We start from the raw sequence: 17,321 nt of genomic DNA, 5'->3' as shown, positions 1-17,321 counted from the left end.
TTCTTTTTGCTTTTCCAGTTGGGTGTTTTTTGCTTCTTTGTATTTCAAATCTTTGACTTGATTCTTGCGATCCTCTAGTCTGCTGTTGGATCTCTGTATATTATTTTTTATTTCAGTCAGTGTATGCTTAATTTCTAGTTGGTCCTTTTTCATTTCCTCGAGGGTATCGCTAAATTTATCAGCTTTTTCTAGAAAATTCTTGAAAAACCTTATAACCGTGGTTTTGAACTCTATATCCAGTCATTTGCTTTCCTCCATTTCTTTCATTTGTGACCTGTTTCTTCGTCTCCACATTTTGGCTGCTTCCCTGAGTTGATAGAGTGGCTTTGTGTGCTAGGTGTCCTATAGGGCCCAGTGGCTCAGTCTCCCCAGTTACCTGAGGTGGACACTCTTGGTGCACCCCTTTGTGGGCTGTGTGCACAGTCTTGTTGTAGTTAAGCCTTGATTGTTGTTGGCATCACTGGGAGGAATTGACCTCCAGGCCAATTGGCTGTGAGGATCAGCTGTGTCTACACTGGGAGAACTTCTGTGCTGGAGACACCCTTATGAGACAAGACTTGCAAAAGCCTCTGTGCTCAGCTTGGATGGGGCAGAGTCTCAGGGTGGAGCAGACAGCCTTGGCTTCCCGTCAGCCCTGCCCTAAGAGGCCCCCGGATCTCAGTGTCCCTTGGTAATCGCTGCAAGCACCTCTGAGAGAAAGCTGCCCTCGAGTTTCGCCCGCTGCCAGACAGTCCAGTTTCTCCCCGAGTGAGTCTGGGTCCCCAGAGTCTCGCCCAGAATTGGAGCTCAGAGCAGTCGGGAGCTTTTGTCTCCCTCCCGATTGAGAAAGCCAGCCGTGTACTCAGTTGCCAGCCCTCTCCACGCGCGCACCTTGGTACCTCTGCCTTCTGCAGCTCCTGTGAGTCTCCGTGTGCTTTTCTCTTTCCTTCTAGTTGTAGAATTTCCACTCAGCCAGTCTTCCTGTGGTTCTGGATGATGTCCGTTTTGTCTTTTAGTTGTAGTTTTGAAATTGTTGTACGAGGCAGCAGTTTAGGTGTTTACCTATGCCGCCATCTTGATTTCTCCCTGTGCCATGTTCTTTCATACTTCTGTGTCTTTACCCAAGCTGTTCCTTCCATCCTACTCCCTTCACAACTCTATCCTTTCCCTTCCTTGCCTGATTAATTTCTTTCTGTCCTTTAAGATTGAACTCAAAAGTCTCATCTTCTGTTAGCAAAATATATGGCACCTAGTGATTTCTATATATTAATTTTGTACTCTGCTACCACTGTGAATTATTACATTTTTCTAGAGCTTTTAGTTTATTTTTGTCTGATTTTGTGGGTGTAAAATCAGATTGTGCAAGAACAGTAATATTTGATCCACTCTTATATAGTTTACATGTCTCTAATTTCTTTATCTTTAATTTCATTGATCTCCCACCCTCAGTACAATGTTAATAGCCATGTTAATGGATATTTCTTAATTTCCTTAAAATTCTGTAGAGTGAATAAACATAAGTTTAAAAAAATCCTCATCCTCTGAGAATATATATATATATTTTTTTTTTTTCTTAACTTTGAATGAAAAAATAGGGGACCAGGTCAGGTAGCTTTTTTCTATGCATATTTCTATAATGTCCTATTCATATTTTTGTCAGTGTTCTTATTGCTATGTTTGCAGTACTTCTCAAACTTTTCCACAGAAGTACATCAATGGTAGAGGAAATTGTATTGGACTTACAGCCTGCCTGTAATGCTACCTTAATATCATGTCTACTGTCTTAGCCTTAAAAATATGTATAAAATTTACATTTGATTCCATACAATGGGTATTATATTTGGTTTAATATAAAAACATTTTAATTTACTTGTCCTGGAATAAAATTGATCTTGTCCAGGGTAATAATGTTTATCCCAAAATTTCAAGTATTGTCTATAAGCTTTCCTGTTTTGTTCTCCAGTTTCTGTATTATCCAACATTAAATATAATTTCTAACACCCAGTTTATATTCACTATTAATTGAAGAAAATGAATGAATAAAAGTTCAGTTTTGAGATTAATAGTCTTAAAAGTTAATATTGTGAAAAATTAAAATTTTAATGACTTTTTTCATAGAAAAAGTATGATTAATGATATTGTGTAAGTCATACATTTTTAAAAAATCATTTCCTGGCCTATGGAATATAATGAAATTTTATTTAGCTTTCTGTAGTTCAAAGCATAAAATATACATAAAAGATCACATAAGTATTCAGTTCATTGAATTTTCACGCACTCAACAATTTCACATAGTTAACATCCGTATCAAAAAACAACTTTACCAGCTTCTCAGAAGTCCCTTCGTGCTCTCATCTTTTTAACAGCATATATTAGTTCCACAAAATCATTTTATACTTTGGTCAAGACAACAAATTAATTGAATCAAGAATTTCTTATTCTGTGACAAATCAAATTAATGATTTAGCATTCATAATTAGTAGCCAATATTATAAAATAAAAAAATAATTAATTTTTACATACTAATTATTTTCAGTAGTTTAATTTAGTACTAACTAGAAAACATAATTAAAATTATCTTAATGACCATTACTCTGTATACTATGCAGCACAAAAATGAAGATAATATACATTAAATAATAATCAGTTTAACTTATGCTTTAATTAAGCAATAATGAGCAGTAAATTCTTTTGAGTTCTTATGTATAATTGTCAAATTACCCTGATTTTTAAAATTTTGTTTAGAGCAGTAGTTCTCAATGGGGAGGGCACCTGACTTTGTCTCCCAGGAGACATTCTGCAATATCTGGAAATCTGAAGACACTCTTGGTTGTCATTATTGGAAGGTGCTACTGACATCTAGTGGGTACAGGCCGGGTTGCTGCTAAACTTGATTCACAGAACTACATTCCCATCCCCATTTATGGCCCAAAATTATTGCTGAGGTTGAGAGTAATGTTTTCTAAAGAATGGGTAGATTGTTTCTGTTTGAGTCCGTTTAATTCAGGTAGGGTCTAGCACCATACCAATGAAGTCCAAGGTATTAGGAATTTAATTTCTCTAGGCACTAGTTCCATCTTTCTGTAGTTTATGCACCCCAGACCCCAACCAGATGTCTTGAATATTTCTGCTATGGTTACAAGAAGAATGAGATGAGGCAATGTAGAGGAGCTGATAGAAATCTATCACTCTTTCTGGAAGAAAGCCTTAAAGCATGGTGTTGTATACATACTCCCAATCCAGCTCTCCCCATGTTGACTGGTTCTCGCTAGGTTGGAATCAGAGTATATGCTTTGACTAGCAGCATTGTTTAATTTTGTTATTAGCTCCCTGACTGAATGGTCTTAGGCTTGAGGCAGAGGAAATGGTTCCCTATGGCCAACTTCAACCCCGTTTTCTTGCTGTCTGTTGGGAGGCGATAATAGAGAATCCAGTAGCTGTCCACAACCATTCATGCATTCCCACTCACCCCTGCCCTGTTTCTTTTGCCACTAATTATGGGTCAGAAATGCTACCATAAGTGCTGTAACAAAGTTGGAAATTAATATCTGATGAATTTGTTCTTCACAGCTGTTTTTCAGGGGATAGCTTTTTTTTATACTTTTGTGTCCCCTGTGAGCTTATTCTATTCTTGACAATTTGACCTACCCTAACAAAGAGTCACATTTGAGGCATGGCAATATATACCAATTCTGACTTTCATAATAAAGTATTCTCTAAAAGTATTACCACCCAGCCAGCGTGACTCAGTGGTTGAGTGTCAACCTATGAACCAGGAGGAGGTCACGGTTAGTTTCTGGTCAGGGCATATGCCTGTGTTGCAGGCTTGATCCCCAGTAAGAGACATGCAGGAGGCAGCCAATCAATGATTGTCTTTCATCATTGATGTTTCTATTTGTTTCTCCCTCCCTCTGCCTCTCTGAAATCAATTAAAAAATAAAAGTATTACCATGGAAAACACTAAGTAAACCACAATTTGTATAGTTGGAACTGTAAATCTACAGTAAGTCCTTAAACTTAATGGAGATTAGCGTAGAATTTGGCTATTTGATTCTGCTCATTTAACTGTGAAAGCAGATATAATTGAAAACATTGTGTGAAGAAAATTGCTTGGGACATTTTAAATAAAGTAATGTCTGTTTTGTGTTGTGGCTTGTTTGTATAGATTTATCAGGATTTATCAGTACTTTTCGTCTTCCTAAGAAGATTTAAAATATTTCATAGATCTTTAAGCCTTTTATAGAAATTTGATATATTTTATATTTGGGGATATATATAGTGGAAAGAGCATTAACTTTCATATCAGATCCAGGTCCAAATTCTGCCACATATGAACTTTGGCCTTGGACCACTTAACTGTTAAGGGCCTGCTTTACCACCTGAAAAGAAGGGATGCTACTTAAATGACAGTCATAAGAATTAAATAAGATAATCATGTAAAAGAATGGTCAACAGGAGAGAAGGATAATATTGTCTGGAGTCATTGATTCATGGGCAAGTGGATAATAGTGGTCATGAGCATAGGGTTGGAGTTGGGGAAACGGGATCTACACTCTGGCTCTGTCATCTATTACTAACTATCCACAGGGCCAGCCCCTGTACTCCCTAAGCCTCATTTTCCTTCTTGCAAATTGATGCTGTTGGTAACTGTCTTGTAGCATGTTGTAAGGAAGAATTGAGATCATAATTGTAAGAAGCAGCCCAGAGTACCTGACACAGAATACACACCAGTGAATGAAGTATTGAGTGTCTGGATTGTTCTGAATTCTGTTGATAAAATATGGTACTTAGTCCCTTTCCTCACATAGTTTATCTGTCTGGTTGATGAGAGTCACACACTCTATGCTAAGTCTTTAAAAATTTGCAAATTGATTAAGTTCTAAACTGCATTGTACTAATGTTAATTATTTTTAGTTTATTTAATAATGCTTAGTTTAAATAATGATGATAATTAGTATTAATACTAATAATGCAAATAGTATATTTGAAACAAACTTTAAGTACTTTGCTTTTTTCTCATTGGTTTTATTCTTTAAAGCACTTCACAAATTGTGTAGAGAATAGGGGGTCAGGGCAAGGGCGGAAGCAGACCAGTGAAGGTTGTGGAATAGTGTGCTGTGATGGGCGCCCAGGTTAGGGTGGTGGCAGAGGCAGTGGGGAAAATATTAAAAGACTGTACTCAAAGATCAAAATTTGATAAAATAAATAATTTTTACTGTTTCATTAAGGATATTCCTAAGGGAAACTGACTTTTTTTTTTTAACAACAAGTATATGACAGAGAAGACTACAACAACTAATAGTATAATTTGCTGCCACTGCCTTGATTCTTGCCAAGACAGTAACAGTTTTACCCACCATTTCTTTTGCACCATCAATGCAAAAATCAACACCGTGAAATTATAGTGAATTTTAAAATGCACTATTTCCAGTAACCAGACATCATTTTCATCTCCTTTGGCTGCAGATCCGAATTATCTCATGGCTAATGAACGCATGAACCTGATGAACATGGCCAAGCTGAGTATTAAGGGATTGATTGAATCAGCTCTGAACCTGGGGAGAACGCTGGACTCTGACTACGCACCTCTCCAGCAGTTCTTCGTGGTGATGGAGCACTGCCTGAAACACGGCTTAAAAGGTAGGCATGGCCTCCGTGTGCCAATGTGCAGTCAGCTGTTTCCTAATAATGCACATCCTAATATATAAAAAGCCACGACTGAAACAACCGGACAGACGACCGAACACAGGCTGCGTGGGGCGACAAAGCTGGCAGGGGGGTTAGTGAGGGATGACGAAACAACTGAACAGCAGGCTGCGTGGGGCGACCAGGCCAGCAGAGGGGCCAGTTGGAAGCAACCAGGCTGGCAGGGGGCCGGTTGAGGGCGACCAGGCCGACACGGGGGCAGTTGGGGGTGACCAGGACACAGGGTGTGGCAGTTAGGGGCGACCAGGCTGGCAGAGGGGGGCAGTTGGGGGCAACCAGGCCAGCAGGGGGGGCAGTAAGGGGCGACCAGGCTGGCAGAGGGGGGCAGTTGAGGGCAACCAGGCTGGCGGGGGGGGGGTGCAGTTGGGGGCGACTAGGCCAGCAGGTGGGACAGTAAGGGGCGACCAGGCCAGCAGGGGGTTGCAGTTAGGGGAGACCAGGCTGGCGGTGGGGCAGTTGGGGGCAACCAGGCCGGCGGTGGGGGGGCAGTTAGGGGCAATCAGTTAGGCAGGCAGGTGAGCAGTTAGGAGCCAGTGGTCCTGGATTGTGAGAGGGATGTCCGACTGCCGGTTTAGGCCCGATCCCTAAACCAGCAGTTGGACATCCCCTGAGGGGTCCCGGATTGGAGAGGGTGTAGGCTGGGCTGAGGGGACCTCCCCCTCGCCCCCCCACCACTTCCCCCGTGCATGAATTTCGTGCACTGGGCCTCTAGTTCAAGAAGAAAAGCATTCTTTGTGGAGTCAAAGAATAAGAGGTTTGAATTAATATTTATCCACTGGAATGCATTTTATATGAATGCTGGCATATGGTTGACTTAAAGGACTTATAGGGCTTAGAAACCTCAGATCATTAAATGCTAGAGCTGGAAGGGCCCTTACAAGTATCTAGTCCAGCCTGGCAGTTGTGTTTGACAGGTTGCAGAAAGGCCTGGAATGAGATGTGACCTCCCGTAGTCCCACAGTGAGTGGGGCAGAGCATGTGCTAGAACTCAGGTCTTCTGACTGCTTCCGTGCTTCACCCACTTAACCATAAGCTTTTTAACACAGGACCTGGTCCTGTTCAGCTTTGCTTCTCGCACCTCCCCAATATTTGATAGCCTGTTTCTGGATTATATATTCTGCCCTATTATACTGTTTTCTTCATTATATCACACAGCTTTAAGTACTATTAAAGTATTAATAGTACTTAAAGTAATTAATAGTAATTAAAGTAATAATACTTTAAGTATTATTAAAATGTCTTGTTATAGAACTAGTCCACAAATTCTTCCTGAAAGAGGAAGGACTAAGTCTTGGAAAGTAGGGGGTTTTGATTTTCATAAAATATTACAGATTCTGAAAACATGAATAATTTCAGAAATATCTGGCGATCTAGGATTGGTTCCCAAAAAAGAGCATTGAATAGATGGGAGGTGTGTGTGTGTGTGTGTGTGTGTGTGTGTGTGTGTGTGTGTTTTTTGAGGGCATGTTTATGTTGTAAAGAATATTAAAATACTGCTATGTTTTTATATCCTATAGCTAAAAAAACTTTCCTTGGACAAAATAAATCATTCTGGGGGCCTCTAGAACTGGTAGAAAAGCTTGTTCCGGAAGCTGCAGAGATAACAGCAAGTGTTAAAGATCTTCCCGGACTTAAGTAAGTGTAAGGTTGAATTCTGTTTGTCAGGAAAAACATTCTTACTAACTTTCCCCTTGAAGAGTGAGACTAAGATAATGATGATCATGATCATTTATTTCGTAACAATCTAAAATGCATACTGTTGCTACGAATAGGCACTGTTTTGAGAGAACTGGAAATCCTATATAATAAAGAGGTGATATGCAAATTGACCATCATTCCAACATACAACATGGCCACCCCCATGTGGTCAAAGATGGCTGCTCCCATGTGGACACAAGATGGCCGCCACAAGATGGCCAGCGGGGGAGGGCAGTTGTGGGTGATCAGGCCTCTAGGGGAGGGCAGTTGTGGGCGACCAGGCCTTCAGGGGAGGACAGTTGGGGGGGACCCAGGCCTGCAGGGGAGGGCAGTTGCGGGCAACCAGGCCTCTAGGGGAGGGCAGTTGGGGGCAACCAGGCCAGCAGGGGAGAGCAGTTGGGGGTGACCAGGCCTGTAGGGGAGGGCAGTTAGGTGTAACTGGGCCGGCAGGGGAGGGCAGTTGGGGCAATTGGGCCAGCAGGGGAGGGCAGTTGGGAGCGACCAGGCCTGCAGGAGAGGGCAGTTGGGAGGGACAAGGCCTGCAGGGGAGGGCAGTTGGGGGCAAACAGGCCTGCAGAGGAGGGCAGTTGGGGGCAACCAAGCAGGCAGGGGAGGGCAGTTAGGGGCAATTGGGCCAGCAGGGGAGCAGTTAGGCGTTGATCAGGCTGGCAGGGGAGTGGTTAGGGGCAATTAGGCAGGCAGGCTGGCGAGTGGTTGGGAGCCAGCAGTCCTGGATTGTGAAAGGGATATCCAACTGCCCTTGAGGGGTCCCAGATTGGAGAGGATGCAGGCTGGGCTGAAGGACACACATACCCCCATGCATGAATTTTGTGCACCGGGCCTCTAGTGTAAAATATTAAGAGAAGTATGTCTGTGAGGAGTAATTATTATTATTAATCTGAGAGAGATTGTCTTCATGTTAAAATACCAAACATGTTCTTTTTTTTTTTTTTTTTTAATGCACTTGTTGAAATTAGTGAATTTCAAGAAATTAGATCAAGGGAGGTGGCATACTGGACTTGACTTAAGAAAAAGAATGTGTTTGATGGAGTTTGAAAACCAAGATTAAAACAGTTGTCAAGTGAACCTCAGGAACTGACACCTGGAACCTGCCTTAGAACTTGAAAAAGAGTACTAATCACCTTCCCAAATTAGATTGGTTTAATTATAATCAGATAGAAGTCTAAGTGGCCTGTGTCCACATTATTATTATTTGGGTACTGATATGATCCATACTAAATTTATGAGGATTTACTAGTACTAACCTGATGGAACATTTTCAGTTGAGCCTCCCAGAGGTCTTGCCTTCAGATTGTGGTCTCATTCAGTAATTAATTCTCCACCAGAGCATTTGTCCCAAACACACCCTCTGGGTCCCTCTAGCCCTCACATAGGATCTCATAGGAGAAGTTGTGAGGAGCACCTCAGTGTGCATGTTCTGCTGGGGGACCACTAGCAAGAGTAAGTGAATCTGTTCCACTGTGATCCCTATTTCTGCTACTTTTAGTTGTTTGGTTTCTGTGTTACTATAGGACACCAGTAGGCAGAGGAAGAGCCTGGCTTCGATTGGCATTAATGCAAAAGAAACTTTCAGAATATATGAAAGCTTTGATCAATAAAAAGGAACTTCTCAGGTATGAATATCTTGTTGAATTTTGCTCTTTACTTGCTACGTTCTCCATCATATGAGGTTAAATTATATAAAATTTGTCAGTTTTGTACATCAGAAACAAATGGTTCATAACAATTCCACATAGTTCAACTGATACCTTCTCCCACACCTCACACACACATACTCAGGAATAGGTGTTTACATACATGTACTGTGTGTCATTATGGCATATAAAACAGGAAGGGCTTTTGTTTTAACATATTTTTATTGATTTCAGAGAGGAAGCGAGGGAGAGAGAGATAGAAACATCAATGATGAGAGAGAATTGATCAGCTGCCTCCTGCACACACACCCACTGGGGATCGAGCCCACAACCTGGGCATGTGCCCTTGACTGGAATCAAACCTGGGACCCTTCAGTCCGCAGGCCGATACTCTATCCACTGAGCCAAACCAGCTAGGGCCGGGAAGGGCTTTTGACATGTTGGCATGCACCCAGGTTCAATAAGTCAGGAAGCTGACATGTAATATTAAATCCAAATACAACATACATAAAAATGTTTCTCTAGATGAATCATAGATAAAATGAGAAAGAGAAAACAATAAAATTTTTGGAAGAAAACATAGGGAGACAAAAAGTTTTTGAACAGGAGACAAAACGTTCTACTTATAAAGGGGGAGAGGGGAATGGATAAACCGGTCTACATTAAAATGAAGAATTTCTGTTCACAAGTACAAATATGTGGTAAAAGCATGAATACTCATTTCAAAGAAGATACCATTCAGATCACTTTTCTTTCAGCTGGATTATTTATTATCTAGAGAGACTCCTCATGAATCTATCTTCTAAATAAAGTATCCAAGCCATTTTTTCACTCTTTTGCTATTATCATAGATGACTACATTCAACCATGAGGCGAGTGTTTCCCTCCTTGTCTCGTGATTACATCATTGGTTCTTGAGGTTTTATTACAATAGAACATTCCATGAATCTCTCTTACAGCGAATTCTATGAACCAAATGCGCTCATGATGGAAGAAGAAGGAGCCATAATTGCTGGTCTGTTGGTGGGTCTGAATGTCATTGATGCCAATTTCTGTATGAAAGGAGAAGATTTGGACTCTCAGGTATGAAAAAGTACTCAATTACCAAGTGTGTCACTCTGAGTTCCCTTATCTCAGAATTTGGACTGATCAGATTATACCAACCAAATTAGGAGAAATTCTTTAAGTCATATATATAGGCTTTCCTTTCATTTTGATGTGAATATAAAAAAATAGTTTTTTTGCCTTCCAACTTGGCTCATTTATGCATTCTAAATGTTTTTTGAATTCTTATTTTGACTGTGATCCCTGTTAAAAATATTTTGCGCAGGCTAAAATATACATATACAGGCTAAAGTATATACACAGGCTAAATACTAAAAGTCAGTTTAGCATGGTAGTTAAGAGTGAAGGCTCTGAACCCAAACTGTTTATGTTGAGTTTCCAGCTTCATTTTCTAGCTGAATATATTTTGTAGTTACAAAGTTTCTTGGTGCTTCAGATTCCTTATCTGTAATATGGGGATAAGAAATGCAGTCTCGATCTGTTTCATAGTGATATTGTGAGGAATAAAGGAGTGAGTACATGTAATGTACTTACAGGGCCTGGCACACATTCACTGCCCCATAAGTAAACCTGCTGCTTTCACTATGCCCCATAAGTAAACCTGCTGCCTTCACCCCTTCTGTATGAAATACTACGATGAATTTCTGTTACATTTTACACTGAGAAAATAGAACAGGAAGTATGCTATTTTTATGTGGATTTTAAAAAAGAAATAAGCTGAATGGTAAAATAGTAATCTTGAAAAATGTAGACATACACCAATGAAAATGTGGAAAAATAGATACCAAAATGTCACAGTGATCATCTTCAGGTGGTTGGGACTATGGGTGCCTTGTATTACTTCCTTTTGCTTATCTGTATTTTCTAAAACTTCTAAAGGGGATGCACATTATTATTGTAATTATAATTTTAAAAGTTATTTCTAAAAGTGAACATAGTGGTTCTGTAGCAGAATACTTGAAATAAACAAAAGAGAAACTCGAAACCTCAAATTCATATTAAGTATTCTGTTGACTTTCTTAGTCTTATCTGGGCTTCTAGTCCTATTGACTTAATCTGAGTCTTACAGCCCTTATCAATTCTTGATTATAATAAAAGTAAAACATTAAAATGTCACTTAAAATTTTTAGTAATTGTCATGACTATATAACTGTTTTGAGTATCTAGAATGAGATGTGTTATGCCTTGGAGAAAAAAAAATCTAATTTTATATTAAATTCTGAAAATTCTCTCTGTAGGTTGGAGTTATAGACTTTTCAATGTATCTCAAGGATGGGAACAGCAGTAAAGGTAGTGAAGGGTATGTACAAAGAAAATTAGGTTTCTTTCTTATGTAATGTTCTTTGATAGCATTTAAAGTTTACAACAATACTACTTTTTATCAGACTTGCCGAAAGAATTTCTAGTGGTTTAGCTTTAATAGCATCTTGCCAATACTGTTAGTTGTGTCTGCTAAACCCTAAAAGGGGTTGTAGTTAAAGTGATTTTCCTGCTGTGTGGTTCAGGGGAAAACATAATTAAAATTTTTATAAGATGAGCCCAATGCTCCATCTCTTCAGATAGTGTTTGAAAACGTGGTCTTTCTTGACGAGAAGGATTACATTCTCGGTTTGCTTAAAATTTACAATATTAAATATGCATCGTGGTGTTATGTAAAATGTTAATAGTAAGGGGGAGTATATGGGAACTGTGCTACTTTTACAACTCTTGTAAATCTACAATTATTTCACAATAAAAGCTTTTTAAAAGATTCAAAAGCACACCTTATGCCCTTTATAAATTTAGCAGTTGAAAGCATAATTATTTTGAAGTTTTCAAACCTTGGACATTGAGGTAAGATTATATGGCTTGGTAAGTAGTTGTAGAGATCTGTGGCCTTGATTTTGCCTTCAGTTGAAAAGTCTGGCTGTTTAATTTTGCCTGTTATAGATTAGTTGGTTCGAGAAGTAAACCTCCCTTTTTCACACTTTATTTTTTCATGTGATAATAAACCCTTGATCTTTATGAAAACCTTTTTATACCATTCATTTGAAATTCAAATGACATTAAAGGCAAATATATATCCTTTGAGAACAACTATTACACCAGAGTAAGCTTAATTCAATTCCTACAACAAATGGAAAATTGTTATAAAACTAGTGAAGCTAAAAAAAATCTGTCAGCTGGGAGAAGAAAATGTTTATTCTTTAAATACCTCTGACAGATTGTAATGTTATATCTATAACCTAAGTTACTAATGTTTGTAAGCTATAACAAGGGCTTTATTAATATGGAGTTTTGTGTGTCTTTTTTTATTTTTTTAATCTTCAAGTCTTTCTTTTTGATGTCGAGGGGATTATACATCAGGTCTGTCTTCTGATTGAGTATCTATGCCACAATTTCCTTTCTATGTTTTATGAAAAGACTGGGGGAAGAGGAATCTTGATATTTCTAATATTATTTATTTTATTTCTATTTTCTCTCTCTTTCCCCTGTTTCCTCCAGAGATGGCCAGATTACTGCAATTCTGGACCAGAAAAACTATGTAGAAGAACTCAACAGACATCTGAAGTAAAGAATGAATAAATATTATTACTTTACTGGGGGTTTTGTTACAGGGGAAGGGAAGGGTAAACTGGTGAGCAGTGAGGATAAATTGAGACAATACTCAACAAATGTATGTAGAATTCTTGCTTGCCAGCCATTTAGCTAGACACTGGAAAAATGACATTTAATTGTTTTGGTGACCTTTAGTGAAAGGCAGTAATAAGATTAGTATGTAATTATACTTCTAGTGGTTAAATACATACATTGTTAAGACTCTTAAATATGTGACATACGGTAAGTCCTCATTTAACATCATTGATAGGTTCTGTGACATTAAGCAAAACAATGTATAACAAAACCAGTTTTAACATATGCTAATTGATATAAACAGGAGTTAAGTTCCACAGCATCTCATGAATCTCATGAACTTATAACAAAACAACATTGAATGAAATTATGTTACTTGAGTGTGAACTGTGGAGATTTTAGTCAAGCAAAGATATGGTTACAGCTGACAGTGAAATATAAGCATGACACTATTAATTTACTCTTTTCATGCCTTAGTTTCTCTCTTTAATTGGGGATACCTAACGCACAGGGTTGTGGAAAAGAGTAAATGAAATGATGCAAGTAAAATCATTTAGAAGAGTGTTTGGTGTGTGGTAAGCACTTAATTCATGCAACCTATTGTTATACAGGGTTTCCAAAAAAATATATACACACTTTGAGTAATTATTAATTCCTGTGGGTTAAATCTAAAAAGAAAGAAACATTGCTCAATCAGCTATAAAGTGTGTATACATTTTGGGGGGTACCTTATACATCAGTAAAACTTAAAGTCTACTGTATAGTGTATTTATTCTATTCAACCAGTCCTTATTAAACACAAACTTCAGTGCCAACGATGAAGCCCCTCTTGTAAGCTATCTATAAAAAATCATGAACATTACAATCCTATCTAATAAAGAGTGAATATGCAAATTGACCATCACACCATCACAAACTATGGCGGCACCCATCCCCTCAGCCCTACCGGCGTCCCCCAGTCCTTTCACAGAAAATGGGTTGCCTCAAAAGTTGGTTAAGCTTCTTAGGACAAAAAGCATTCAAAATCTTTGAAAAGGGAATTCCAATATTTATAAAAGTTTGGACTAGACAATTCAAGGTTATTTCCACAACTTTCTATGATTTTGTGATATTAACATCCTGAATTCACATAGTACCAGCTGTATTGTATGTAAACAGATATTTAAAGGAATGGCCATTATTATTAAAACAACTCATAAAACCACAGTTTGTATGTCAAGGGCATTCTGTGTGATTTCCCTAATGGCTGGAGTTAATGCCACTAAACTGGCAGTCAGATATCCCCCAAGGGGTCCCAGATTGGAGAGGGTGCAGGCCAGGCTGAGGGACACCACCCCCCACCCCCGTGCACGAATTTTGTGCACCAGGCCTCTAGTGAATGATAAGTGTGATGGGTGTTTAAAAGGAAGTACAGGATATTGTTCTGTTTCTCAAAAGAAACCATTATGTTTTTTCTTCTCTTGATAGTGCTACTGTAAACAACCTTCAAGCAAAAGTGGATGCACTAGAAAAATCCAACACTAAACTGACAGAGGAAGTAAGTGTTTTGGAAATTCTTTGATTGAGTTATGAACTTAGTAATGTGCATTAGTGGCAAGTAATTTCTCTGGAGCCATGGAAATAAAGGACTTGACTTTTCAGATAATGTCTAATGTAGGACATAACTCTTTGTTGTGGCTAAGAATGGCCAGCTGGCTTATGTCAGGAGTCTCAGTTGTGCAGCTGGACTACTGGCCTAAAACCTAGGCTGATCAAATATCTTGCTTTCTTTTGTTTTGTCTGAACTAGCCTAGAGTTAATGTTTAGCATGTAGCATGATATTCACCATTTATTCATTCAACCAACATGTTCAGTGCTAGAGCTAGACCAAGATTCGTATGTGCCAGGCATTGATTTATGTGTGCCAGATGGGCAGCTCCCACCTTCACGGGCCTGGACTTCTCCATGGGTGGTGAGTAGATAACACAAAGAGCCCTGGTCAGAAGACCAGTGACCCCTGCTTACATGATGTGCCACATGTCATGTGCTGCTGCACAAGTCAGTCACTTGACTTCCAAAGGCGCAGTTCCCTCGCTAGCAGATGAGGGTGTTTACACTTCCTCTTTCAGCCTCACAGTCTCTCTAGAGATCAGATAAGAATACATATGTGAAAACTTTTAGGAAAGTCCCTAAAATAAAAAGAGAAAAATAAGTTCATGTTTCACTTCTGATTAATATATTTTTCCCTAACCTACCAGAGTCTAAGCTACATTTTTTTTCCCAGTGGCATTGCATGTTTCTTTTAAAAACCTTAAATAAAATTTTCCAGGGGGCAAAGACTTTTATCTTCTCTGTTTCTAACTATTTTGCAGTGGGGTAAATATGATTTCAATAAAATCAAGTTAAAATAGTAGCTAGGAAATGCTATTTTTTTTTTCAGGACAAACATTTTCATTGTTACAAATTTAAAACACCTTTCTTATTCAGGATGCAGTGTGCACATGATGTTTTGTTGAGTTGTACACAGGAAACCTGTATGGTTTCTTGAACCAATGTTATCCCAACAATTTTAATTTTTTTAAAAAATAACACCTTCCTTATTACTCAGCTCTGTGGGCTTCATTTTTTAGTATAGATTTGTAAATTATATTAAAACTCTAATTTATGGATATGACCTTTAGAATTTGATCCCACAAGGCTTTCAAAATATTCTGCACAGGAATTCTGTACTGTGATTCTACTGCTATTATGTTGAGGCACTGTGGCCTAACAACTAAACATGTGCTCTAGAGCTAGACTACTTGGGTTCATGTCCCAACTCTGGCTTTCTAATCCTGGGCCAATTACTTAAGCCTCTATTCCTTGGTTTACTTATCTGTAAAATGGGAATGATAATAACAATAAGATTTTTGTGCAAATTAAGTGATTTAATACATAAGGGCCTAGACCAGTGCCTGACACATCACAGGCACTTAGTATAAACATACTTGTTAATTTTATTCCCTCAGTCACAAGATTGTCCTCCTGATCTAGATTTATTTTACTAAATATAGTAATTTATTTATTCATTGACTTAATTATTTTACCAATAAGATTTATCTTCTTGACACTTTGAATGTTTAGAGAGAGGTAAGCATTTTGTGTAGGCTTAGAAAAGAGCAGAGAAGGCTAATGAGGCCTGCCTTCTCTGATGTCCATCTATTTTGGATTTAAGAGGACGAGTGTTAAAAGTAAAAAAGCAGACTTTTCGCCTCCTGAGTTCTGAGCCAACATAACAAAATGAGAAGAATTAAGCAGATGAAGGTATATAAATATGCACTCTGTTGTGCAGCTGATTTAGAAAGCCCATTTGGATCTGCAGTCATCATCTCCTAACATTTTCTATGATGTTGAGACCTTGGCAGAAGCTGTCTGAGGATGCACTTGGCTCTAGACCAGAGTTACTTCTTCATGCTCCATCAGGTCATGGAGCAGACGGAGAAATGGGCTTCCAGACTTGCCTTTAGAAAGCATGCCTGAGCCTAGCTCCCCTGTCCTTACGCATTAGAGCAGGAACCAGACAGAACCTGCCCCACTGCTTGTGCAGAGATAATAAAAAGCGGTCCAGGCCTGGCCAAGAGGAGTCTGCCCATTTCCGTTCCCAGCCTCATTTAGGCCCCTTCACTTTCTCTGTGGGGAATTCAGGTCAGTGGGTACAGAGAAGGAAAAAGTGTTCCCACTGGACTTTTCCCTCCTGCAGAATGGGAAAACAGTGTTTCCCCTTAGCCGCACTCTGCTAATCACATTACCTTATCTTTTTAGGTGCTGAAATGAAAACTCTCTTAAGTGCTTAATGTCATCTTCAAGAACTTAGGAGCTCATTTCTTTACTCTTGTAAAAAGTCTAATGGAGGATTCATAAGATGGGTCCCAAGGCATAAGGTGACCTCTTAAATGCTTTAGAAATGGGTGTTGTAACTAAATATAAGTTATCCATGAGGACACCCTTAAGGTAAATGATATTAACTTAACATTTAGGTACTGAAATAAAGTTTACACAAAAAGCAGCAAAAGGAGATATTTTAAATTTGAATCTAAGCTACTTTCAAATATTTCTCCTAAGTTCCTTATAAGGACATTTTAATGGGGTTATAGATAGCTTTCTTTCCCTCTAAGAATAGCTAATCCTGAAAAATCATGGCCTAGCAGATCATGAATTCTCCTATCCCGGTTAATAAAAGATAAAAGATTATTTTTTTTCTAATTTTATCAACAGCTTGCAGTTGCAAACAACAGGATTATTACCTTGCAAGAAGAAATGGAACGGGTTAAAGAGGAAAGCTCCTACATACTGGAGTCCAATCGGAAGGTTAATCTTTTACTGAATTTATAAAATATTCCTGGAGAGAGTGTCATTGTGTTGGTGGGGGAGCCTCTAGAGGAGTGTTTGGAAGCTACTGTGTTTACTGTGGCTTCATGCAAAACTGGGGAACAGTGAAGGTTAGGGGAGGGTGGTGCTCCTTTTACAGATGCTCCTTGGCTTCACCGCCATCTACATCTGAAACAGTCTAATTCAGTTTCTTGTTTTTATGTACTAAAGATGTGTGCTGTGTTTAAGTGTTAGATTTGCTATATTAAATGTACCATT

General features: G+C 38.8%; 1 protein-coding gene across 8 annotated transcripts in view; it reads left to right on the top strand.

Annotated features, from left to right (window-relative positions):
- RUFY3 (RUN and FYVE domain containing 3) overlaps positions 1-17,321 on the top strand; it is a 77,434-nt gene that overhangs the window by 44,287 nt on the left and 15,826 nt on the right. For all 8 annotated transcript variants that reach the window (XM_054728524.1, XM_054728516.1, XM_054728514.1 and 5 more), the window contains 8 exons: positions 5,446-5,619; positions 7,203-7,320; positions 8,916-9,017; positions 9,998-10,121; positions 11,342-11,403; positions 12,588-12,653; positions 14,184-14,253; positions 16,950-17,042. In XM_054728524.1, coding sequence (XP_054584499.1) covers positions 5,460-5,619; positions 7,203-7,320; positions 8,916-9,017; positions 9,998-10,121; positions 11,342-11,403; positions 12,588-12,653; positions 14,184-14,253; positions 16,950-17,042 — 795 coding nt within the window. In that variant the 5' untranslated portion in view covers positions 5,446-5,459. The remainder of the gene's footprint in view (positions 1-5,445; positions 5,620-7,202; positions 7,321-8,915; positions 9,018-9,997; positions 10,122-11,341; positions 11,404-12,587; positions 12,654-14,183; positions 14,254-16,949; positions 17,043-17,321) is intronic.

Source organism: Eptesicus fuscus, chromosome 2 (genome assembly GCF_027574615.1).
Source record: "Eptesicus fuscus isolate TK198812 chromosome 2, DD_ASM_mEF_20220401, whole genome shotgun sequence".
Taxonomy (NCBI): domain Eukaryota; kingdom Metazoa; phylum Chordata; class Mammalia; order Chiroptera; family Vespertilionidae; genus Eptesicus; species Eptesicus fuscus.
This window is presented reverse-complemented; position numbering and strand designations above follow the sequence as displayed.